A 24,383-nucleotide genomic window follows, 5' to 3' on the forward strand; every position below is an offset into this window, starting at 1 on the left:
TACCAGAGCACGACTAGGTTCTCATTGATCTCTGCACAAAAAAAAATCTGACTGCAAAAGTTCGATGGCTCCATTTCTCAACATCTGAGCCTCGAATGTGAAACACAGACGGTGAGGTTTTGTTGGAAACGGTGCACAAATATCACAAAACTGCACATTTTGCCTGATGCAGGAGGATAACTCTGTGCAGATGCCCCAAGGCGTCAAAATGAGCACCGACTTCATTACAAATTGACTATCCAGCGCCACGGCATTAAAAATCTTTATGAGACATTGAACTGATTCCTCATCCAGGGACCCACAGCGCAGGGGTCCTAATGATGAAAGGGAGATGCTTTCCCACTGCCTACAGCCCCCAGTGTATCTGCTGAATCTAAATTATTCAAAGATAGTAAGGAATGAATGCTGTGCCACTGGAGCAGCTCTATTCATATAAATCAGCGGAAACAACGGCAGTCTATCAATGTCCGCTTAAGGGGCGAAATTAAAACGATGGCGCTTTTCACTCACGGCTTTCTAAAGCTGCAGAGGCTATTTGAGCTGCGCACCAAGGAGGAAGGGAATTGAAACGCATATTCCATTCGAGTCCTCCTTGAATCGGAGACACAGGTGCTAAAATTCCGCTCAAGATTCAAACTGGGGTGTTTAAAGGAACGCAAAACATCCCGGAGTTGGAGGTTGTTGTTTTTTTACGCAGCGCTCAACAGAGGCGGCTGTCAGTTTACTGCAGGTGTGAGTCTCGCAATTAAATTCAGCATCTGAGCGGCTGGATGCGAAGTTGTGTTAAGTTTTGTGATGCGGGTGATGAAGACGCAGGTGTAAAAGTGTGACGTCCCTTTATAATCGTTTCTGCAAACCAGCGCTCCGCGTCCAGCCGCGCGTACAGGTGCACGCCGACACGGAGGAACGGGCTGACGGATCCTCACATGATCCCTGAAGTCTTTTGGGGGGTGTGTGTGTGTGTGGGGGGGGGGGGGGGGGGGCTCAGGCACAGAGACGCGCGTCCGAGCACTTACCTGACTGCGCTGCGCTCGGTCGGATCACCGCCAAAGTGAAGAGGAGACAAGCGGGGAACTTCATCTTTGAACAGAGGCTGCGTGTCTTGTTAGCTCCGTAACTCACATGTCCACTCACGATATCCTCGTTTTCATGCGCACAAAAATAAAGAAAGAAAAATAAAAAATAAAAAAATAATCACACAAAAAAAAAAAAATTTAACAGCAGCGCGCTCCAGAAGCAGCGGAGAGCTTTTTACGCGCCGCTGAGTTGCTTCGTCCGGTTCCCTGACCAGTGTTCAGGTCGGTTTCCACCGCTGTGACTCCAACACTGCCATAGCGCCGGTGGTTGCGGGGAGGGGGGGGGGGGGGTGGCGGGTGCGTGTGTATGTGTGTGTGTGTGTGTGAGAGAGTGTAAGTGTATGCGTTCCCATGGAAGATGGGGGGGCCCTTACGAACACTCCCCCTTTACAGGACTGACACCTCCTTCAACCAATTACAAAGAATATCCCAAAAATTAGGTGAGTTTTGTCTCTTTTGGGAAACCCACCCACCACAAGTGTCTCCTCTCCTGATTGGCTGATTTGGCTCCATCGCTTCTGTCAATATACCTGTGGGTGTCTGAGGTGGACAAAACAGAAGTGTGCGTTTAATGATCCTAGAATGACCGTGCCGTCACATTTTTTAGACTTTATGGATTAATTGTTAAAACTACTGAGCGACATTTAATTATTTAGAGACAAACTTCATGGAAACATTCAGATGATGCTTATTACTCATCATTACAGCCGTTAGAACAACTTGCGTCACTTATGTTTCTAAGTAACGCACGGAAGACAATTAAGTTTAATAATGCCGGTCTAACGGGTCTGCGGTACCGGGGGTGGGCCCCACTCCAGTCCACGGTTTCCGCTGAGGACCAGCGCCAAAATGTATTGATTTGTGATCCGTGTCAGGTGAACCCTGGAGCGTCAAGAGACACCATTACCCACAGCGGCTCCACATTGGTCTCTTTTTGGCTGCAAAGAGCGAAAGAAAGTCAGTACGGGAAGAGAGGAGGTACATTTAGCGTCCTCTGCTGCTCTCTAGGGGAATTCTGGGGAACTTAAGTCCGTTTTATTGTGTGGATCGCTCCTGATGAGCTGAGTTATATGGGCAGGTTTTGCCTATGACGTCAAGCATACAATCAAAAAGGGCGTAAGATGACATTAAAAGTAGATCTTCTATTTTCATGAACATTAACACTGACTCACAGATTGTTCCTAACACGTGGTCAATCAGTTGCTCACTGATAGAAATTGGTGAGCAAACACCAGTAAGGAGCATCAAATTCACCGTAACTCACAAGCCGCTGTTTAACATGATGTGACGTCACGGGAGCTAACTTGTCAAGTGACGTCACTGAGGTACCTTAGCTTTAGGGTGTTTACCACAAACCCACGCGCGCCAGAAATACACGCTTTTAGCGCAGTTCCTGAACAAAAATAAGTTTAACTTCGTGTTTTGCGCACAAATTTATTTTTAATTAAAACGATTTCTTTCACAGCATTTACATGAGGCTCGTGAAGGTAAGAGTTTATAGATGACTATTCTACGTTTATGAACGGCCTCTAATGTGGCGGACTATTCCCACATGCGTTCATATTTGCGTCGCGCCTCAGTAAATTAGCGCCATTCACGGTGAAACCACATTTATTGCCGTCATAAGGGTGCGCGCCTCCTGTGCGCGCAGCTCCACGCAGTAAACAGAAGGACAGGGAGTCAGATGACAGTGCGGGGTGGGGGGGTGGGGGGGTGGGGTGGGGGGCTGTTATTGGGCTTCAGTTCAGGGGACTTTTACGCACGGTTCTTGTTGACACCAAGGGCGGCTCCGAGTCACTGGAAACACTGCGGTGCGGGTCGTGGGTGAATCGCTCCTGATAGAGAATTGGAGGAAGAATGTGAAAACGCGCGGCTGGTGTTCGGGGAGTGAGTAGTTCGCGCAAAACGTTCCGCAGTTGACGTTCAGGATGGCGCAAGAGAACGCGTGGCTCCTGAGCGCAGGGCTTGCGTTGGTCATAGCAGGTGAGTGTTTTAGGTGGCTATTAACGAGCTTTAAATACATTTAGTATATATTAAATCTGCATTTTCGTCTGACACAAGGTCATAAACTTCTAAAGTCATACTGGCACCGGCCATGAGTGAAAATATCACCTTATGCTTGAGAGAAACACCATGTCAAGCAAAATGTAGTGGATGTGAGTCATTTGTCTTGAATAACCTTAAGTTGAGAACAAAAATATAAAACAGAAAGCACATTTTAAATAAAATATCATAGAATTTTTATGAATGATATTCGTCAGCAACTAATTTCTAAAATTAGAATCTTTAGAATAAATGAAGGCCATCAGCCTCTGTTCATCCCACTAGGGCGCTGCTCCGTTGGCTTGGAATAGAATTCCATCGGATGCTTCATTGGGATAGATTCAGGATGCTGTGGTGGAGAACAAGTTTATATGCATGAAATAGAAACACCAACCTGTTGCTCTGCGGATATTCAACAGGCTTTAAACCCTGTGGAGACGTCCTGATTCCTGCGATAGGCTCACACACCTGGATAATGTGGGTGAAATATGATGGAGGCACTCAGACGTTCTCCCTTTCAGAGCAGTAATATGCATCCAGAGCTGCGTCGGAAGGGGAGTCTGATGTGCAAAAACACTCTTTCAACACTCTCCTCTCTTGGCAGGCGTTTAAAAGTCTTCTGTCAGCTTCCTTTCAGAATGAAAATCAGGCCCTCGCGCTGAGCAGCTGACTAAACATGAGTGACGTCGGAACTTGACGGATCATGCACAATTCATGAGAATCAGTTGTTAAAATCCATAACTATTGAGTCCTAGAATGTCAGGCAGAATTTTCAATTCTTCTCTGACTGATGGGTGTTTTCTTCACCCAAAATAAGGAGGAACCTGGTGGCTGTGAGTCCAAGGAATGCCATGTATTTAGAATGGCATGTAAACTACACGTCGAGTTTTAGAACCTTAAACTGTTCTGAATCCACTTCCATCCACTTTTTAGACTCGCAGGCTGCGACAGGTCTGGGCCGTTTTCTTTCGGCACCATATCTTTTCAGCGCTCCTGTGTCGACACGTCTAGTCGTCCGTAAAGTGTATAGGAGCCTCTTGGAACCGGCTGAGACGGAGCGCGTATAATGGGCGCGTTGTGGGCCCTTATCAGGCCGGCGCAGGCTCACGCCCGCCGTGTTCCCCCCATCATAAAAACGAGCTGTTGGTTCCACTCAAGCCCCTTCCAGCGGAGTGAAGTCGCCACTCAGCGGCACCACATTCAGCCCAGAGTCCTGCGGGACGCATCAGGTCTGCCTCCTCTTCTATAGAAGCTAGAGTAACAGCCACAAAAAGAGGAGAAAACAGTCCCACACATCAAATCCTTTGAATCCCGGAGCTGAATCATTTTCCTTCCAACTCACAGACACAATATCCCAGAGTTCCATTTGTCTCTGCTCACCCAAATCCATCCTAACATCTCTAACGATGCCTCTCTTCCTTTCAGCTCTACTCCTTCCACCGGCGTCGGGCTGCAACGGGGGCTTTTACGAGAGGACAATACACGATTTTTGCCTCGCCAAGTTCAAATTTGACATGGGGGGGCTGGACCGAGGCCTATGGTGCAGCTGGAAGGACACCATGGAGTGAGTTCGCCCACTGGATCTTTGTGTCATAGAAATAAGACAAAAAGAGTCTAAAGATCTCCACCTTATCTGCACCTGTAACCTACTATTATGGGATGTCTTAATCTTTCTCATCCATCATCCACAGCACTGCCTGGAATTCTGGTTTTCCCATTAACCTTGCATGAAGAGCAGTCCGTGCAGGAATGATATCAGACTTGATTCACTGCCAACGCCATGTTACATCTCCAGCTTCTGTGTAGATGTTTGTATGTTGACCAATGCCAATGCAGTGTTTCTTCCTCACAGCCTTTTATAATGGCTGCACAGGAAGTGTGTGTGTATGTGTGTGTGCCAGAGAGATTCTGAGCAGTGCTTCCAAACACTGAGGATGAGTCAGTCAGGGCGTGAAAGGAGCTGCAAATCCCACAAGAGAACCTCGTGTCAAAACTGTGATTTCCCTCCTGGCTCGCCGTCCTCTCCTGGTCCAGCACCACATAATTGGTGATGCTGTTTGGTGTATGTGTCTGTGTCTGTGTGTGTGTGTGTGTGTGTGTGTGCGTGTTCATGTGTGAAGCAGCAAAAAGTACTTGGACAGTTGGTGGTTGCGTCACAACGATCTGAGATATGATGTTTGGCAGCGGCGAGGCCCGCTGGAGAGCCGCTTGAGCGACACTTAAATTATGCAGAATAGAAAACCAATTTAGCAGCTTTGAAAATAAAAGTCAAATGAGTGAGTTTTCTTACAAAATAGAAACGGGACGTGAACCATTGGGCATAGAGCTACGCCTGAAAATGAAATTCTGAATTTATCAATAATTAACTGAATTCTTTGTCAATTATTTACTCGATAACGTTTATTGATTACGGCCTGATTTGTTCTGGTGTGTCCAGAACAAATCAGAACAGTCCCATCGGCTCACCTCCAAGCCGATGGGAAGGTCTTCATCCACTAAACATTTCTGAAGCATTGTTGTAAAAGCAGCAAATGGCTTGAGACCACCAACAAACTCTGAACACCTGTTCGTGCACCCTGGAGGGGGGGCAGAGCCTTCTGACGTTATAGAAGATGTTTGTCATGTTTGAGGTGTCTGTAGCGGAGGACAACTCTTTAAAATTCGTTTAGAACTGCCTTTTCTCAAGAATAAATTTGTGTAACTCGTCACCAATGAACAACCTATAATGAGTCCAGTTTTCCAGTCGGCCTTCAGCTATAATCTGTCCTGGTATGGACGGGCGGTGCTGAAGGAGGTATGCATCTCTGTTTTCCCTGCCCTCCACCACAGAGCACTTATATTTAGCCGTGTTAAGCCCACTGGTAACTCTAGACGCTGCTCTCCCTACCAACAGTACCCCTGGTCCCAGTAAAGGTCGTTTCAAAGGCACCTGGAATGACTATTTCAAGAGCTGTTGCTAAAGCAAAGTCTGACTAAGACAGTCGATTGCCTCAAGTTCACCAGCATTTGTTGTGACAGGTGAGAGTTTCTTCCTTCATTCAAACAGATCTGTTTGGGTGTCGCCCCCTGCAGGATCTACGAGGGACTGACCAACTGTACCTACCAGGTGGCCCTGAGGCTCGACTGTTTCTGGCCCAACCACATAGTCGACCGCTTCTTCATGGACATCCATCGGATCTACTTCCACGAATGTGCTCCGACCGGCCGGCTCCTACACGACCCACCGGCCAGCGTTCTCGCTCCGTTCATCACGGTGCCGGTGCTAGTGACTCTGCTCATGACTGGCATAGTGGTGTGGAGAAGTAAACGAACACAGGGGGTTTTCTAGAGGATGACGCTGAAAGATGGTATAGAAGTATTTTCAGATAACTTTACAGGCTGTGTTGAGTTGATGAACAGGTTGGGGAATTCTCTGCAGTTGAGTGACTGTGTCTCTCCAAAAACCCAGTTGCATCAGTTTGATTAAAATAAAATGATGTAAAATAAATACTTGTCTTTGACACAATTATGACTCATCTGACTCATGAGGAGGTCAGAATTTTGAAAGAAAGTAATAAATTCTTTGAGATTTGAGGGTAAATGAATGTTAATAAAGGTCAGCTCCAAGATTACTCAAGACCGACAAACGTGTCGGTTAACCCTTAGATGCAGTTGTTGGGTCAGGCATGACCCCATTGATTGTTGTTTTTCAGCAGCTTCAAAATAAAAGTTTGTAATACAGTCATATTCCCGGTATTCCTCATAAAATATGTTTGTGACATGAGGCCATTTTCATTTTTAACACGTAATGAATTCCTTTTTAAAAATTGCAGTTTTTGTAACACTTTTCCGCGAGTGGTGTCACATATGACCCCAAATCAAATTTTGCCAAATCAAACATGTGAATCAAACCTTTGACTTCCATACTGGATCGGTCGAGGCCCAGGCTAACAATTGGACTACTGTTGGTTGAAGAAGGAGAGGAGGAAAGTGTGCTCGCACGAAGAGAGAGAAGAGGAGCGCCAAGAGTATAGGACTGAGAATAGGGACGTTGAATGTTGGAACTATGACAGGAAAAGGTAGAGAGTTGGTTGACATGATGCAGAGGAGGAAGGTAGACATACTGTGTGTCCAAGGTAGTAAAATAGCAAGGCTAGAAATTTAGGAGCAGGGTTCAAGTTGTTCTATCATGGTGTAGACGGGAAAAGAAACGGAGAAGGAATTATCTTGAAGGAGGAGTTTGTTAGGAATGTCCTGGAGGTAAAAAGAGTGTCGGATAGAGTGATGAGTCTGAAACTAGAAATAGAAGGCGTGATGTTCAATGTTGTTAGTGGGTATGGTCCACAGGTAGGATGTGAGCTGGAGGAGAAGGAGAAATTCTGGCTGGACTTTGATGAAATGATGCATAGCATACCTAGAAGTGAGAGAGTTGTCATTGGTGCAGACTTCAATGGACATGTTGGTGCAGGAAACAGAGCTGATGAGGAGGTGATGGGCAGGTTTGGTATCCAGGAGAGGAACGCAGAAGGACAGATGGTAGTTGACTTTGCATAAGGATGGAAATGGCTGTAGTGAATACTTTCTTCCAGAAGAGGCAGGAACATAGGTTGACCTATGAGAGTGGAGGTATGAGCACACAGGTAGACTATATCTTGTGTAGACGGTGTAACCTGATGGAGATCAGTGACTGCAAAGTAGTGGTAGGCAAGAGTGTAGCCAAACAGCATAGGACGGTGGTGTGCAGGATGACTGGTGGTGAGAAAGATGAAGAGGGCAAAGGCAGAGCAGAAGACGAAATGGTGGAAGCTAAAAAAGGAAGAGTGTTGCATGACTTTTAGGAAGGAGTTAAGACAGGCTCTGGATGGCCAGGAGGTGCTTCCAGATGACTGGACAACTACAGCTAATGTGATCAGGGAGACAGGTAAGAGAGTACTTGGTGTGTCATCTGGACGGAAAGTAGATAAGGAGACTTGGTGGTGGAATGAGGAGGTACAGGAGTATATACAGAGAAAGAGGTTAGCTAAGAAGAAGTGGGACGCTGAGAGGACTGAGGAGAGTAGCCAGGAGTACAGGGAGATGCAGCGTAAGGTGAAGGTAAAGGTAGCAAAGGCCAAACAAGAAGCTTATGATGACTTGTATGCTAGGTTGGACAGTAAGGAGGGAGAGACTGATCTATACCGGTTGGCAAGACAGAGAGACAGAGATGGGAAGGACGTCCAGCAGGTTAGGGTGATTAAGGATAGGGATGGAAGTCTATTGACAGGTGCCAGTAGTGTGATGGGAAGATGGAAAGAGTACTTTGAAGAGTTGATGAACGTGGAAAATGAGAGAGAACAAAGACTAGAGGTGACTTGTGGACCAGGATGTGGCAAAGATTAGTCAGGAGGAAGTGAGGAGGGCACTGAAGAGGATGAAGAGTGGAAAGGCAGTCGGTCCTGATGATATACCTGTAGAGGTTTGGAAGTGTCTAGGAGAGGTGGCAGTAGAGTTTCTGACTGGGTTGTTCAACAGGATCTTAGATAGTGAGAATATGCCTGAGGAATGGAGGAGAAGTGTGCTGGTGCCCATTTTTAAGAACAAGGGAGACGTGCAGAGTTGTGGCAACTACAGAGGAATAAAGCTGCTGAGCCATACAATGAAGTTATGGGACAATGTAGTGGAAGCTAGACTAAGGGCAGAAGTGAACATTTGTGAGCAGCAGTATGGTTTCATGCCAAAAAAAATAGTACTACAGCTGCAGTATTTGCTTTGAGGATGTTGATAGAGAAGTACAGAGAAGGCCAGAGGGAGCTGCATTGTGTTTTTGTAGATCTGGAGAAAGCTTATGACAGGGTGCCCAGGGAGGAACTGTGGTATTGTATGAGGAAGTCTGGAGTGGCAGAGAAGTATGTTAGAGCAGTGCAGGACATGTATGAGGACTGTAAGACAGTGGTGAGGTGTGCTGTAGGTGTGACAGAGGAGCATATGCATATGCACCCAAATTTTTATCATTGTGACTATTAAATATATTTGGGAGCACCGGTACGACTCGAGGAAAAAAATCTGGTGCGCCTTTTTTTGTGAGACCGCGCTCCTGCGGTCCTGCCAGGAACCAATGAGAGCGCAGCTGCGGCTGCTCTCCTGGGGGAGAGAGGAGTCGCTCCGTCACTGCCTTGCTTTTGGGTCGGTGCTCCTGAAGTCTTTGCTGGTGCTACTAACTTCTACATTTGGGAGCACCAGTGCTACCAAGAAAAAAAAGTTAATTTCGAGCCCTGCATAGTAATAACTGCTGTTCATCACTCATCTGTAGTCAGAAAACCCTGCAAAACAAGAGAGGAAAGTGCAGAAACGGACAACCTGTCAACAGGTTCTTTCCTGCAACATGAGATATTGTGTATGAGTATCTCATGAGTCTCATCCGGAAACGTTGTATGCGAGGGGGCAGGGTGTCCGATGCTTGGGCACCCAGGAGGCTCAGCAGAGGCTTGTGATCAGTCTACAGGTCTCCATACGTCGCTCCAGTTTTGCAGCAGCACTGCACCCAACCCAAAAGAAGACGCATCTGCTGACACTTTCGTCTCTTTGTTAGGGTCGTACAGCACCAACACAGATCTGGATGAGAGCTCCTCTTTCAGCCTATTGAATGCTCTGACTTGGTCGGCTCCCCAGAACCAGTGGTTTTTCTTAGAGAGTAGGTCTCTGAGGGGTTTATCTGTCTCTGCTAGCTGTGGAACAAACTTTCCTAGCTGCTTGACCATACCTAGGAAGCTGCGTAGTTCACTGACACTGTTCGGTTCGGACATCTCTCTGACCGCAGACATTTTTGCTGGGTCTGATTTCACACCTTTATCTAAGACAATGTGGTTAAGGAATTTCACTTCCTGTTTAGAGATCTCACATTTCTCCACATTGAGTGTTATACTGGCACTCTCCATCTTTTGCATAATAGCGTGAAGGCGAGAATCGTGTTGTTCTTGCGTGTACCCCCATATGAGGAGGTCGTCCATATGGCACATGACTCCTTCCAGGCCTTCTGTGACCTGTGTGACCATTCTGTTCTGGAAATGTACAGGTGCTGAGGCTATCCCAAACGGCAGTTCGGTTGAAGTAGAACCTGCCGGTGTGATGAAGGTAGTCAGCTTTGCGCACTCCTCAGCCAATGGAATTTGCCAGAACCCCATATTGGCATCGAGCTTGCTAAAGACCATGGCTCCAGCTAGTGAGCTCAGGGTCTTCTCAACGGATGGAAGGATGTACTTCTCCCTGCGCACTGATTTGTTCAACTTTGTGAGGTCAACACATATACGTGGATCTGCATTCTTCTTAGGCACCACCACCATGCCTGAGCACCAATCAGTGGGCTCCTCCACTCTGCTGATGACTTTGATTTTCTCCATGCGCTCTAGCTCTTTTTTGACTTTGGGCATTAAAGGCAGGGGAATCCATCGTGGAGTCTTTAGTGAGTATGGCGTTGCATCAGGCTTTAATTTGATGGTGTACAGCTGCTCTATCTTTCCTAGACCGGTGCACAGCTTTGGGTACCTGTCTTTCAGAGTTTTCATGTTAATGGCGTCCAAACGAGCCACTAAGCCCAACTTTACACTGGCTGACCTACCCAGCAGGGCTGTGTGTAATTTCCTGAACACTTACGAACACTTCCTCCACTTCCTCTGCTCTTCTCTCCCCTCTGCAGCACAATGTCTGTGGCCCCCAGCACCTTTAGTGGAGCACCACCTGGTCCCAGCAGGGATTTGGTCGCTTTTTGCAGGGAGGGTTTCTTGCTTGCATACACTGCGTTGAACACATAGTCTGGAATAACAGTCACGTCAGCACCTGTGTCAATTTTAAATTTGACTGTTCTGTTTTTCAGCAGCAAGTTAACAGTCCATGGATCATCTTTGCTTGCTGACACTAACCCTAGGAATAGGCTACTGTTCTCTGTGCCTTCATGGACCTCATTCACAGTTGTAGATGAGAGGCACACACGCTGATAGTGTCCTCTTTTCCCACATCCTCGACACGTGACATCATTTGCAGGGCACTGACCTGAGAAGAAGAAGAAGAAGTATACTTTATTGATCCCTGCAAGGGGAAATTAAATAGTCACTCAGGTTAGTTGACAGTATACAGGGCCCCCTGAACACACCACACAAGGGTGCCTGTAAGCATTCAGTTAATACATTCACATCAAACTACACACACATCGGGAGGGGCAGAGTGACGGGCAGCGGCTTCTGAACGTGCCCCAAATTGAGCAGCTTGTAGGGGGGACGGCGCCTTGCTCAAGGGCGCCTCGGCAGTGGCTGGGAGGTGAGCTGACACCTCCCACCGTCAGCTCACACTCCTGGTGACATCATGGCAGGAGCGGGACTCGAGCCGCTTATGGCTGGGGCGATCTGTCTACGAGATATCTGCTCTACTGCTGAGCCACTGCTGGTGGGTGTGATTGGCTTTTGCCACATTTGCGACACTACTTTGGTTTCTCTGAATTAACATGTTTGCCCCTCTCTTTCTGGGCTCTTGGGTTAGGCTTTTTCTGATACTGTTGCTTGCCTTTGTATGAAACTCTACCAACAGAACAGGCTTCTGTAGCACATGTAACACCGCGAAGACTTGACTGCTGGCGCTTAATTTCTTCGCTCTGCCTCGCCATGTTAATTGCCTTGTCCAACGTGAGATCTTTGTCCATCTGCATGCGTTCAGACGATCTTAAGTCGGCTAGTCCAACGACGATTCTGTCTCTTATTTATTCATTGCGCAGGGCACCATACTTGCAATGTTCTGACAATGTATACAAAGCACTCACAAACGAATCCACACTTTCGTTTTCTTCTTGGTTCCTCATGTTAAAGCGGGCTCTTTCATATATCACATTCTTGGAAACAACAAAAAACGTGTGGAAAGCGTCTCTTACCGCATCGTATTGCGTCTGACGCGTGTAAGACAGGTTCAGTCCTTTAAAGACGTCATCCGCCTCGTCGCCCATACAGTACATGAGAGTGTTTACTTCTCGGAAGATGCGTGAAGATTGCTGGCTTGCTGAAAGCGCTCGAACCTCCTAATCCACCTTTTCCCATTCTTGTGGTTTGCTGAAGTCAAACTGCTCCGGCGGCTGAATGCTGAATGTCACACCCGGACCCAGGACAGCTGCTTGTTGTATTTCCGCTTTGGCAGGCTGGCGGGCTCGTCTCATTGCCTCCCGTTAGCATCATGTTCGCGTCTTTCTTTAACTTACTTGAAAGTCTTCTGAATCCGTAAACTGAACTCTAACGCTCACTCGTAGTCGTCTGACACCATGTTGTGTTATGTGTTTGTTGTAGGAAACACAGGCTCTGCTACGATAAGTTTACTGTCACTGTAGGCTTTATGAACCACCTGTCAACATACATTGGTGCTAGCTCTCTCTGTCAGGTTCCCGCTCCTGGAAGATACCATCTACTTCAGGAGGGGTGAGCAGGCTAAACCATAATGTGTATTAGCAAATACACCATACCTCCCACCTCCAAAAGCATGCGCTTCAGGTTGATTGGTCGGTCCCAAATTGCCCGTAGGAGTGAGTGTGTGTGTGCGGTTGTCTGTCTTTGTGTGTGGCTCCACGGCGCACTGGCGTCGTGTCCGGAGTGTTCCCAGCTCCACTCCCTATGTCAACTGTGATAGGCTCCAGCTCCCCATGACCAGCTCCGGCGGATACAACGGCAGAAAATGGAAATGAATGGATATTCTAAAGTGTGGTCACTTTACCAGTTAAATGTGTTTATTTCATCTATAGCAGTGGTTCTTCACCTTGCTGGAGGTGCTGAAGCCTGCCGGTTTCATATGCTCACTCACTGAACCCTTCTTTAGTAAAAAATAAATAAATAAATTCAAATTTAAGACATAAGTATATTAATCACGAGTGGCAAGTCAGTGCGCTAGTGTAACCAAATATCAATTTGCCCGTCCTTCAATGGTAGACAAATGAGGAGGAGATCCGATTCAAAGGTTACTAGACAGGAATTTATTGAGGGTCTGGCAGTATGCTGCCCCAAGTCCAAAAAAAGAAAATTAAATAAAACTTGTATGGACTGAAGCGTAACTCCCCTTTAAATCAAAATGTATTATATGAAAATAAACTTTGAATAACTTAAAACAAAATGTATTCAAATAAATTAAATTCTCTTTAACAAGTTTTCTGCAGGATTTATCAAAACGAATCAGTCCCTCTTATTCTGATGAAGAACGGTTACTCCTTTCCACAAATTGTGACGATCCACTCTTTATGTAGGAAAGGAAAACAAAAAAAAATGTGGCTACCCAACAAAAAAATACTATAAAGCTCTATAGAGAAGAAAAAAAATAATTTTCTGGTACTCATTGTGTCTCCTAGTGGAGCTGGGTGATCGCTGGCAGCAGGTCCCGGCACACAGCAAGCCTCTAGCTCCGGTCCACTCACGCTGGTTTCCTCTAACTTCTTGACTGAAGAACGTCCTCCAGCAGCAGCAAAAGCAGCAACAACAAAAAAACAAGAATCAAGCTTTGAATCAACAGAAGTTTGTGGTTTTAGGTCCGAATAGAGATGAGGTTGCTACGCGGGAGACGCTGACTCTTTTCAGTCTCTCTCTCTGTTAATCAATTGACAACCCGCTATTTTCTCCCGCTTTTTTGATCACCTGTTCCACAGCCGTAAAGCAGAGCGTTACTGTCGTGATTCTTCAAGAGACAGCGTGCCTGTCAACAGTGCACAACAGGCCAGCCAAATTTTTTTTTTTTTTAATTAAAGGAAAAAGAAAAAAAAAGACAAATTACATTTCCACATTTCAGACTAAGGAACATTTCATACATTGGATTGATCAGACATGGGGTACAGGAAGGATACATTAATACTACTCAACCTTAAGGCATTTATATAGTCTATTACATTTAGTGCTTGTTTGGTTTTAATATACTTCAGTGATTTTTTGAAGTTTTTTAATTCATTTATGTAAACACAAAATAATGGTCTCGTTTTCATAAAACGACACTTATGTATATGTTGTTTGGCCAGAATAATTATGGTATTATATATATTTTTCCCTTTTTCTATCTTCCAGTAAAACACCAAATTTAATAACATCATAACCTAAATTAGGTGAATTTGAATCATTTTCAGATATCCAATTTTGGAAAGATCTCCAAAAGGTTTTCACATATTCACACTCAAAAAAAAGATGTTCCAATGATTCAGTTTGAGATTCACAAAATGTGCAGTCATTTTTTTCAAACTTAAATCTCTGTCTAAGAAGTTCATTACAGGGGTAAATATAATTTATTATCTTCAGATGAGTTTCTTTAGTTTTGGGCAAAACTGGAAGGGAAAGGTATCTAGTTCTGATTTTTTTAATCTGATCTTCTGAAAACTGTTGCAAAATATTTCTCCTTTTCAGTAGGAGGGGAAAAAGTTTGTTTGTGACAGCACCTCTTATAATTTTGTTTGTACATTTCTTTTCTGTGAAGTTTAGATCATTAATAAGAGGTAAGGGCAAAGACGGAATTACTTTATCATATGATAGCATACCTTTTATTGTATTCAACATTGCATCAGGGATTGCTCTTGTAATTTCCAAGTGTTGTTGTCTAGTGCAATTAATGTTATATTTGTTAATAAAATCAGTGTAATTCAGAAGATTTCCTTCTGAGTCCATTAAATGTACAACAGACCAGATATCCTTTTCCAACCAGTTGCCAAGACATAACGATTTTCTCTTTCTCCAAATTGAAGAATTATGAGGGGTAAAGTTATGTTTGAAGGCCAATTTCCAGCAAAGGAGGACTTGTTGATGAAATCTAGGACAATTTAATGGGTAACTTAGAAACACAAAAATCACATTTTAAGAGAAATTCAATGCCACCACATTTACTGAATATTTTAGAAAGAATATTGTACCATATAGCCTTACTGTTACAGATAAATTGTTGAAGCCATTTTAGTTTGATCATAGCTTCAAAATCAATTACATTTAAACCTCCATCTTCAATTGTTTTCACTGCATCATTTCTCCTAATATAATGATGCTTGTTTTTCCACACAAAGTTGAGAATAATTTGATTAATTGATTTAATAAGATTATCTGACCTAGCTAAAGAAAAGGCAGGATACGTTAATCTAGACAATATTTCTACCTTAGAAATCAAAACTCTTCCAAAAATGGACAGATCCCTTTGCAGCCAAGATGAAAGAATGGATTTACTTCTTTTTATAACAGATTCAAAGTTCAGTTGTTCTCTAGCTTTTAAATCTTTTGTTATTATTACTCCAAGATATTTAACTTCATTTCTTACAGGGATGTTATACAGCTCAGTCAATAGGCGGTTATGAATTGACATTAACTCACATTTTTTAAAATTCAAATGTAACCCAGATGCTTTTGAGAACTTTCCCACAGTTGTGATTATCAGTGGGATGTGCTCTGAGTGTTTGATGAAGACAGCTGTATCATCTGCAAGTTGAGTTATTGACAAATGATGACCTAAAACATTCAATGGCTCTATTTCTGTACTACGTTTAATGTAAATACCAAGAAGTTCTGCAACTAAAATAAATAATAAAGGAGAACAAGGGCAGCCTTGGAGTATACCTCGTTTCACCTCAAACCTTTTAGTTGTGCCTTGAGGGAGGGAGACTGAGCTATTTATTCCACTGTAGATCATGTCAATTGTCTTCATAAACTTTGAGCCAAATCCAAAACATTTTAGTGTTTTCATAATGAATGGATGTTCCACTGAATCAAAGGCCTTATAAAAATCTAGAAAGAATACGAAACCTTTGTCTTCAATGAGATGATTATAGTCCAACAGGTCTAACACCAGTCTGATGTTATTATGTATAGACCTCTCTTTAATAAAACCTGATTGGCTTTCACTAATTATTTGGTCTATTCCTGTTTTCAACCTGTTAGCTAAAACAATAGTAAATAACTTATAATCTTCATTCAACAGGGTTATAGGTCTTAAGTTATCTATATGCCTTTTATCTTTCCCAGGTTTAGGTAAAAGAGTGATTATCCCTTGTTTCATGGTTGATATTAGATCATTGTTTTCCATACATTCCTTCAAGGCATTAAATAATAGATCTTTCATTGACTCCCAGAAAAATTCGTTAAAGTTTGAGGTCAAACCATCTTGGCCAGGTGATTTATTTGGTGCCAGGTGTTTTACAGCCGTGTCCAATTCTTTTATATTGAGCTCTGAGTCACATATTTCTTTAAATTCTTAGTCTATCTGAGGAATATAATGTTGGAACAGGCAGGCCAAATAACCCCTGGGTTACACAGGAATTTAAATTTGTCCCATTGAGTGACCCGTAGGCTGCAGTGACGTCACTTCCTACCTGCGTCACTAGTCAAAAGCAGGGTGACTGACAACAGAGATGGATGTGACACAGGAGAGTGAGGCAAGCCCACTCGGACCTTTGGGCGGAAAGTTAATTTATAAAAGAACAAAGATGGGACAATCAACAAAAACGTAGTGATTCTACGCTGCCAATCTGCGATGTAGACCCTCCGTCAATCTGCCCCAGGGCAGCTGAGGCTACACTTACCATCACCAAGTATGAGTGAGGAGTGAATGAATAATGGATCCGATGTCAAGCATCTTTGATAAATCTAATCCATCATTATTAATAATAATAATAATAATAATATTTGTACCTTTTGTAAAAGAGAATTTTCATATCACCGAAGCAGCTCCAGCCTAACGTATCATTTAAATGCAAAACATGTCAAGGACACAGAGTTGAACGTTAGCTTACCCTTTTAATGGAAAAGCCTGTTGGCATCTTGCTCTTGATGTTACCTTATTTAGAGGCATGTTATACTATTCATTTTGAATTGCTGTATTTACTCAGCTTTAGTATTCATTTGGATTGAGAGTCTGCTTATGTTCCTATTTGAGACTCAGCCTTCTCAATTTCATTTATTTTATTTAACTGCATTTGTATTGCATTTTTGAGAAATACACCTGGCCTCATTGGTTTGCTGATGTGCTTGGCCTTTTTTCTTTTGAATGTCATTTATAAAGTACACTTAACCAATAAAAATGTGGATTTCAAATCTTCTCGGTGCATTCTATTGATTAGTTATGCACTACAATTTTGTAATGTCCTAGAATTAAAATTCTTTATTTGGGGGCCTTTAGCAGTTATGAGATTAAAATGCGATTAATCAGATTAATTAATTACAAATCCCGTAATTAATTAGATTAATTTTTTGAATCGCCTGACAGCATTACGTACAATGTAAGAAGGGTGTACCTTGTGTGGTATGTGGTGTCAGTGTTTCTTTTTCTCCTGGTGTTAATCCAGTATTTATTCAGTCTGTATGCCTGAGCAGTGGATATCTATCTATCTATCTATCTATCTATCTATCTATCTATCTATCTATCTATCTATCTATCTATCTATCTATCTATCTAAATGGTTTCGTGTCACAAACCCGTTTTATTGCGAATACCTGGAATATGAATGCATTGCAACTTTTCATTTCGAAGCTGTTGAAGAAAAACAGTCCGATGGGTCATGTTTGCCCTCTCCTGTGGAAGAGTGGATGTATTGGTAACTTGTGCATCCAAGTGTTAAGATTACTGGACAACAGGTAACATCTTCGGTTACAACTTTCCAATTGACATTAGTCCCTAAAACACATGAAATGCATCGAAAGTAAAGAATCTTTCAAATCAATGGAAGATCCAATTTTATTGAAGGCATTTCGAGGAATCAATGAACTTCATCACATATCAGGTTTTCAAGACATTCTCAGGACTTCCAGGAGGATCAAGGTTTGCATGCCAGCCAATAGTAATACTTCACCACCATGGTGACCTCTGGGTCAGGAGAAGAAGCCTTCATAGCCGACAGCAGCCTGAGTTGAAAAAGAACGACTAGAGTTTAGAAAGAAAGAACGATCAGACCTGTGGAGGGGACAGGCTTTAGTGTCTCACTTGTTCATGATGCCACCAGAAAGACTTTCAGCCTCAGTCGGATCCTTCTTCTTCAGTTCCTGGAAGTAGGAAGTGCTTTCCATGAGACCAATGAATCCACTCACTGGTACAGATCGTCTTATCCTCAAAGATTTGTTCCTGGCATCAGCAATAGAACAACAACAAAATACTGAATCAGAAACTCTGGCCTCTACCGTGACACCGCCTTGAGAAGTTTTGAGTATGAAACCCTCACCACTCCTTGTCCAGGCATGAGCAGGAGCCAAACATGTCTAAGTACATCTTTTCAGCCTTCACACCTAAATTTGGATCCTGGGCAGGAAACAGGGCTGCATAATACTAAAACAAACACAAACAAAGGAAAACAAAAAAACATGTTTTTCTTGTGCGTGTTTGGGGTAGTAATATATAGCAATAAGAATGACAACACTAACAACAATAATAACAATATACCATTACTGGCGGGAACCCGTGCAAACTGCACGATAAAAAAATAATATCAGACTCCATACCAAACATATGAAACCAAATGCACAGAGTTCTCTCACTAGCAGGCAGTGCAACCCGGTCCGACCCAGAACTGGCGTTGGCAAGGAACATGAATGAATGAGTGAATAAATAAATATATAAACTTTATGACTCATAAAGAAAGAAACAGATGAACAAATATCCAACTGTCATGCTGTCTTCGAAGTGGAGCTGTTATACGTCATTAAATAGCCGGTTTTCACTCCATCCATTCTGTGTGTACGCGTAGACACGGGTCACACACACTAACGTCACAGCATTTTTTGTCACAGGGAGACGCCACCCAGATAGAAAAAGTTTTGGTTACAGCGTTCACACGACAACGCAGACCCGGCATTTTCAAAAAACTTCACTTTGGCCCAGGTTTTTTTCCCGTATATCTGCGTTGTGTGAATGAAAAGTGTAACCGCAACAAAATGCCTCGCTGCCTGGCATTTCACTCACAATTCATTGCCGTTTTCTGTGTCGTTCCTGCTGTTTGGACTCTCTGCTCAAAAACATGAAAATTGTTGGAACAGCTATGTCACTCTAAAATTATGTTAACTGGGAAGTCCATGTATAGTTATTTCTTCTCCTATCATAGCAGATGTCTTACGCCATATTGTTCAAGTAATTCCTTCTGGCAGATGCGCCATGATTGTTTGGGCGCTTGATTGACTGGTAGTGGGTGGAGTTAAAAAAGTGTGACAGCGTGGGGTTTTCAAGTGATCTTATTCAAATATATAGGTGGGGAGATTAGATGAATTGGTTCAGGAAGAAATTACGTAAGTAGAAAATTTCGTAAGTAGAGATGCCTTTTCCATGCAAATGCCCTAATCCGTTCCAAGCCCTCAAAAATTCCGACATAAATGTTTTATTAAAGCATAAAAATGCATCAAAACACAAATACATGTTACAATTAGATTATTACACAATAAATGAGAGTTGTGCATAACGTAAAAAACAAAGAATAGAGTAAAGAATAATAATGACGGTCATTTACCTTTTAACAGCTGTCCTCATTGTTTTTTGCCCGCTTTGGTTCATGCACTCTTGCCTCACCATGCCGAACATTAGAGTGAATTCCAGTCCTCCTTTTGAACTTCTCCAACCACCCACACAATGCCTTGAACTCCTTAAACTTCCTTTTGTTTTAATGACGTGGTGATTGTAGATGCATTACGGCCATATTCTTTGGCAAGATCAACCAAACGCATCCCTTTTTCATGCTTTTCTATGATCTCTTGCTTTGTTTGTACGGACAAAAAAACACTTTTCTACGTCTTTTCTTTTCCTATTTTCTCCATCACTTTCTTGGGGTTCATAGCGAATACTCAAAAAGTTAATATATTTATGTAAAACTATCAGAACACGTCAAGGATCGAGGGCTGAATGACGAGGATGCTGCGTAGACACCAATCTATCTCCACACAGAGGTCCCTCTGAGCCAATGGGTTGCCAAGAAGATACTAGGTAATAGCCAATGGCAGAGCCGCTATGAGAATGTTGAGTTCGGGAACCTTTGGGAGCTGCGAGTATCAGCACATACTGTATTTTTACCTTTCGTAACTCGAAATTTCTTTCGTTACTAGAGGTAATATTTTCCTGCTGAGAAATTTCGTAAATAGAAAATTTCGTAAGTAGAGGTACCACTGTAACGCATTTTGCTTCATCTTTCTATCTTATCCAGTTCCTGAGATATGTGCAAAAAATGTACAAAAGATTAAATTTGACCTTGACCTAGTTTTCTCAAGGTCAAGATCATCATAGGGAGCAAGAGCAACGAAGAATGGAGGAATTCGAACAAAGCATTCGAATAAATGATGTGATCATCACCGGCATCAAACTTAAGCCGAGAAATTATGCTCATGCTGTGACCAGAGGAGTGGAAACTGAATTATGAGTCACTGATTATGAGTCGGTGGAACAACAGGTGATTATTCAACTGAGGAACCTGGAAATTAACATCGAGCCGGACCAGATTGAGACATGTCACCCACTACCATCTAGAGGTAAAGGGCCACCTGCAGTGCTGATAAAATTCAAAAATCGTAAACACAAGATTGCTCTTCTGAAACAAGGCTTCAAACTGAAAGGAAAAAATGTCTACATTAATGAGAATCTCACTAAAAAGAATGCTGATATCGCTAAAAAAGCTCGACAACTGAAAAAGAATGGGCTGATCGACGACACCTGGACCAACAACTGCAGGATCTTCATCAGAACAAAGGGGCTTTCTCCGGACCAGATGAAAACAATGGTGATCAGGAGTGCAGAGGAGTTGGTGAAATATCAGCAATAAAGACGGACAAGAATTCTTACAACACCAAAGATCAGCACAACAGAGTCACTTCAATATTCGGAGCTCTACGATTTTGGACACATCAAGTATTTCATGGATCAGTTGAAAAAATCAAGACCATTGATTTCAGAAACATGGACTAATGAACAAAAACAAAACAAAAAAACCCATGTATTTGTGAAAACATGGAATAACATTAACTTTGAGACCTTAAAGAGCATGTTGACATCTTTTGACAATATAATACCATGTGAAACTGTTAAAGTGTCTGTAACAAACTGGTTAATTCTTGTATAAACACTGTCTGCTGAAAGAGGTTAATATGATCATTATATTCTTGTGGAGAACACTGGCAAGGTCAACGTCTAGTTTTGACTATCCATGATGTTAACAAACCTTGTGTTCCTAGGAAGAATGTAAACGTGATTAGACTCTAGGGTAAAAGGCTAATATCTGGAAGTGGATAAGGGTATGAACGTCTGTCAAAATTCAATGTATGAGCTGGTGGAAGACTTTTAATGTCTGAGTTTGTTTATTACATATTCTAATAAGAGTGATGTTTTGTTGATGATTTAGGGGACAGGAATCTTACAAGCCAATGGCTTCTACCCGTTAACCCTTTTTTTTCTTTTCAGATGTTGTTGATGATGTTTCAACACTGATGAAAGTGAAATATGTTGTAATAACCTGTCAGGAAAGGAGAAAAATAAACTGAATAAATAAATAAATAAATAAACGGAAAATAAAATAAAATAAACTGAATAAATCATCTTATTTCCATCCCCTTTGCCGCCAAAGTAATGTGCTTTTTCTTTCATTTTACTATCTGCAACGGTTGTGAAGATATTTGGTGGACGGACGGCTGGACGAACACACAAACACTGACAATTACAATACATCATCGCTTTGTGGGATGAAAAAATACAATTACAAATGAAAAATACAAGTATCCTAATGATCTGAGATAATTCATTAAACTGCTCTTAATTGTCCTGACCTCTCCGTAAGGACCTGCTCATCGCCTCAGTTATCTGCCTCTACAGGTCGACCATAGCTTACCACGCATTGATTATTGGTGAAAGAAGCATCATCCATCCATCCATGTTCCTACACCACTTTATCTGTTGTCGGGGGTCACGAGGACCTGGAGCCTATCCCAGCTGGCTTAGGGCGTGAGGTGTGGGAAACTCTGGGCACGACGCCAATGCACTGATGAGCCGCACAGAGACAGACAATCACGCACGCTCACACTCACACCTATGGGCTATTTGGGGTGGGCCAATTAACCTGAAATGCATATTTTGGAGGTAGGAGGAAGCCAGAGAACCTGGAGAGAACCCACGCAGACACAGAGAGAACATGCAAACTCTGCGCATAGCGGGACGTGAACCTGGAACTGCCTTGCTGTGCGGCGACAGCGCTACCCACTGCACCACTGTTCCGCTGAAAGCAGCATGATGTAGTCCATATCTTACTCATCTACAAGCACAATAATGTTGAATAATACATCATCAGAAATGACTGAACATTACAAACAAGGAGACTCTTTGTGTAGACATACCTCTTGACAGATGTCATTGAGCTTGTCAGAAACATCGCCATACTCCAGCTCCACATTGATGTCGTAGTTCAAGACAGCGAGGCAGCCTCCAGGCCTCAACACCCGATCGGCCTCCTGGAGGAACTTCTCATGGTGGAACCAGTGAACAGCCGCCATGGCCGTCACCAGGTCCACTTCACCAGAAGCAAAGGGCAACTCTTCTGCTGGACACTGCCTGGGGTCAAAAGATCAGAATACAGACTCAAGAAAGTGTCAGAATTGCAGTGAAGGTATCATGAAATGATAGAGGAGCAGGTTTCTGTGGAGACCTCAAAGCCCAATCTCACCTGTAAATTACGTTTGAAGGTTTATTGTTTGTCAGTGCCATCTCCAGCTGGGCGGCGCTGACATCTAAGCCAATGACTTGAGAGAAGTGAGGCCCCAATAGGGTGGTAACTTGTCCAGAACCACAACCAACATCAACTGCAAGATCAAACTTTTTCAGTGCCTAAAAGGAACGGGGTTAAAATATGTTGACGTTTGAGGTCATCAAGTGGATATGTCACAGAATGGAAAAATGAATCCAACCTTTTTATTCATGAAGGTTATAATCCTGCCAACTATTTCACGAGGTGCCACCCTGTACTTCAGGTAAGCAGCAGCATGATCTCTATCCTCATAAAGACGCTGCGCCATGGTTCAGGATGGGCTGTCAAGTCAGTGTCAGTTCCTTCATTTATTACTGAGTCATGTCAAGCCAACCGTATTAATGATTTGTGCCCACCCACCTGAACAGCTAAACAAATCACCTCTGTCTTTGCCTTTCTTCGTATGAAGGCTCCTCCTCTATGCTACTCGTAGAACTCTAGTAGTTGATAGTCCACAGGCTGTTTTCTGTGTCAACAGGTTTGAAGTTAATAGATCTTAATGTCTGTTATATGAAAATTACAATATCTACAAAAGAAAACGTTCCATTCCTCCAGCTGAACTTTGATCTGTTGTGTTTTTACTATTCCATTTAACTTGTCATTATTCTCGAGTCACATAAAATGTCATGGTTCGTTAATGGTGCTCTGCTGTGTTGGGGTGTGGCAGGAGAAGATGCCGAACTTGTGGGCGGAGTCTCATCCTCACACCTGAACTTGATCAGTCTGGTTAGCCTGAGGCTTTTTAAGCTGGGTTCTGTCTTGGTTCTGTGCCAGAATGTTTCGTTTGTTTTTTCCATTAAGCCATGGATGAAAGATTCTCCACCTGTGTCCTGCTTTTGGGTCCTAATCCTGCACGTTGTGACAGAACAATCTGACCTACACTGGACCCAGCAGACCCCTGCTTGCTCCAGGGTTTTGCTGCCCTAACCAGCAATGAGCTCTGGGATCCAGAATTGGCTGTCGAGAGGAGGCAGCGGGGGGCAGTCGCCGTGGCATGGCTGTCGGTCACAGGAATTCCAGCTCCAGTTTTTACGCCTGACCCTGGACCTGTTCCTGCACCAATCCCAGAGCCAGTCCTGCTTCCGTGTCCGCACCCCAGCCTGCATCCGAGTCAGCGCCTTGTGATGTCTGAGTGGCGCCATGGGCTTCAAACCATTTGCGACAATTGTGCCGAAAACTGTTTCAGTACTCGGTGCTCCATTCAGTGAGAATTATGGATGCCCTATTTGGTAGACTGACTGTACTGCACGACGGTTGATGAGCACAGCAAACAGCGCTTTGACGTTTCCTGTATCGCACATATTTTCTGAATAAAACCAAATAAAATTGTAATTCAATGTGTTAATCCTTGCTTGCGATATTGTAGCCATTTATTATAGGAAATTGTTTTATGATCATTGGTCCTTGCAGGGTTCGATAAAGCAAAAAGAGATATAGATTACATGTTCACACATGTATATTTAATATAAATATATACATATGTGCTCGTGTGCGTGAGTTACATAGGATGATTAGTGTCACTGGAAAAAAACAAGGTCTATGTTGTGAGATAAAAGTCGTGATTCCAAGACGTCATC

At 43.2% G+C, this 24,383-nt stretch overlaps 3 protein-coding genes across 8 annotated transcripts in view; 1 reads left to right on the top strand and 2 right to left on the bottom strand.

Moving 5' to 3' along the window:
- The window catches only part of LOC137591324 (receptor tyrosine-protein kinase erbB-4-like), a 189,106-nt gene extending 187,799 nt beyond the window's left edge, over positions 1-1,307 (bottom strand). For all 6 annotated transcript variants that reach the window (XR_011034642.1, XR_011034643.1, XR_011034641.1 and 3 more), the window contains exon 1: positions 1,017-1,307. Coding sequence is in view for 3 of the 6 variants with exons in the window: in XM_068309247.1 (XP_068165348.1) it covers positions 1,017-1,080 (64 nt within the window). In the remaining 3 variants the exon portion in view is untranslated. The remainder of the gene's footprint in view (positions 1-1,016) is intronic.
- A 1,490-nt stretch (positions 1,308-2,797) lies between these two features.
- Positions 2,798-6,845, top strand: LOC137591534 (receptor activity-modifying protein 1-like). Its single transcript, XM_068309596.1, has 3 exons — positions 2,798-3,059; positions 4,545-4,683; positions 6,192-6,845. The coding sequence occupies exons 1-3, from the start codon at positions 3,005-3,007 to the stop codon at positions 6,445-6,447; spliced, it is 450 nt and encodes a 149-aa protein (XP_068165697.1). The 5' UTR covers positions 2,798-3,004; the 3' UTR covers positions 6,448-6,845.
- An 11,017-nt stretch (positions 6,846-17,862) lies between these two features.
- On the bottom strand, positions 17,863-23,074 carry LOC137591651 (putative methyltransferase DDB_G0268948). Its single transcript, XM_068309788.1, has 6 exons — positions 22,967-23,074; positions 22,726-22,886; positions 22,400-22,613; positions 18,265-18,368; positions 18,030-18,167; positions 17,863-17,950 (listed from the first exon to the last, which is right to left on the bottom strand). Exons 1-6 carry the CDS (start codon positions 23,072-23,074, stop codon positions 17,863-17,865), a joined length of 813 nt encoding a protein of 270 aa, XP_068165889.1.
- Between the last annotated feature and the right edge of the window lie 1,309 nt (positions 23,075-24,383).

This window comes from Antennarius striatus, chromosome 24, assembly GCF_040054535.1.
Source record: "Antennarius striatus isolate MH-2024 chromosome 24, ASM4005453v1, whole genome shotgun sequence".
Lineage (NCBI taxonomy): Eukaryota > Metazoa > Chordata > Actinopteri > Lophiiformes > Antennariidae > Antennarius > Antennarius striatus.

Bases quoted from the DNA above. Each gene is read 5' to 3' on its own strand.
- LOC137591534 (XM_068309596.1), top strand. From the start codon at position 3,005: ATGGCGCAAGAGAACGCGTGGCTCCTGAGCGCAGGGCTTGCGTTGGTC. The intron at 3,060-4,544 runs GTGAGTGTTTTA...TCTTCCTTTCAG, and splicing joins GCTTGCGTTGGTCATAGCAG to CTCTACTCCTTCCACCGGCG. The intron at 4,684-6,191 runs GTGAGTTCGCCC...CGCCCCCTGCAG, and splicing joins AGCTGGAAGGACACCATGGA to GATCTACGAGGGACTGACCA.
- LOC137591651 (XM_068309788.1), bottom strand. From the start codon at position 23,074: ATGGCGCAGCGTCTTTATGAGGATAGAGATCATGCTGCTGCTTACCTG. The intron at 22,887-22,966 runs GTTGGATTCATT...CGTTCCTTTTAG, and splicing joins TAACCTTCATGAATAAAAAG to GCACTGAAAAAGTTTGATCT. The intron at 18,369-22,399 runs GTATGTCTACAC...TGTTTGTTTTAG, and splicing joins TCAATGACATCTGTCAAGAG to TATTATGCAGCCCTGTTTCC.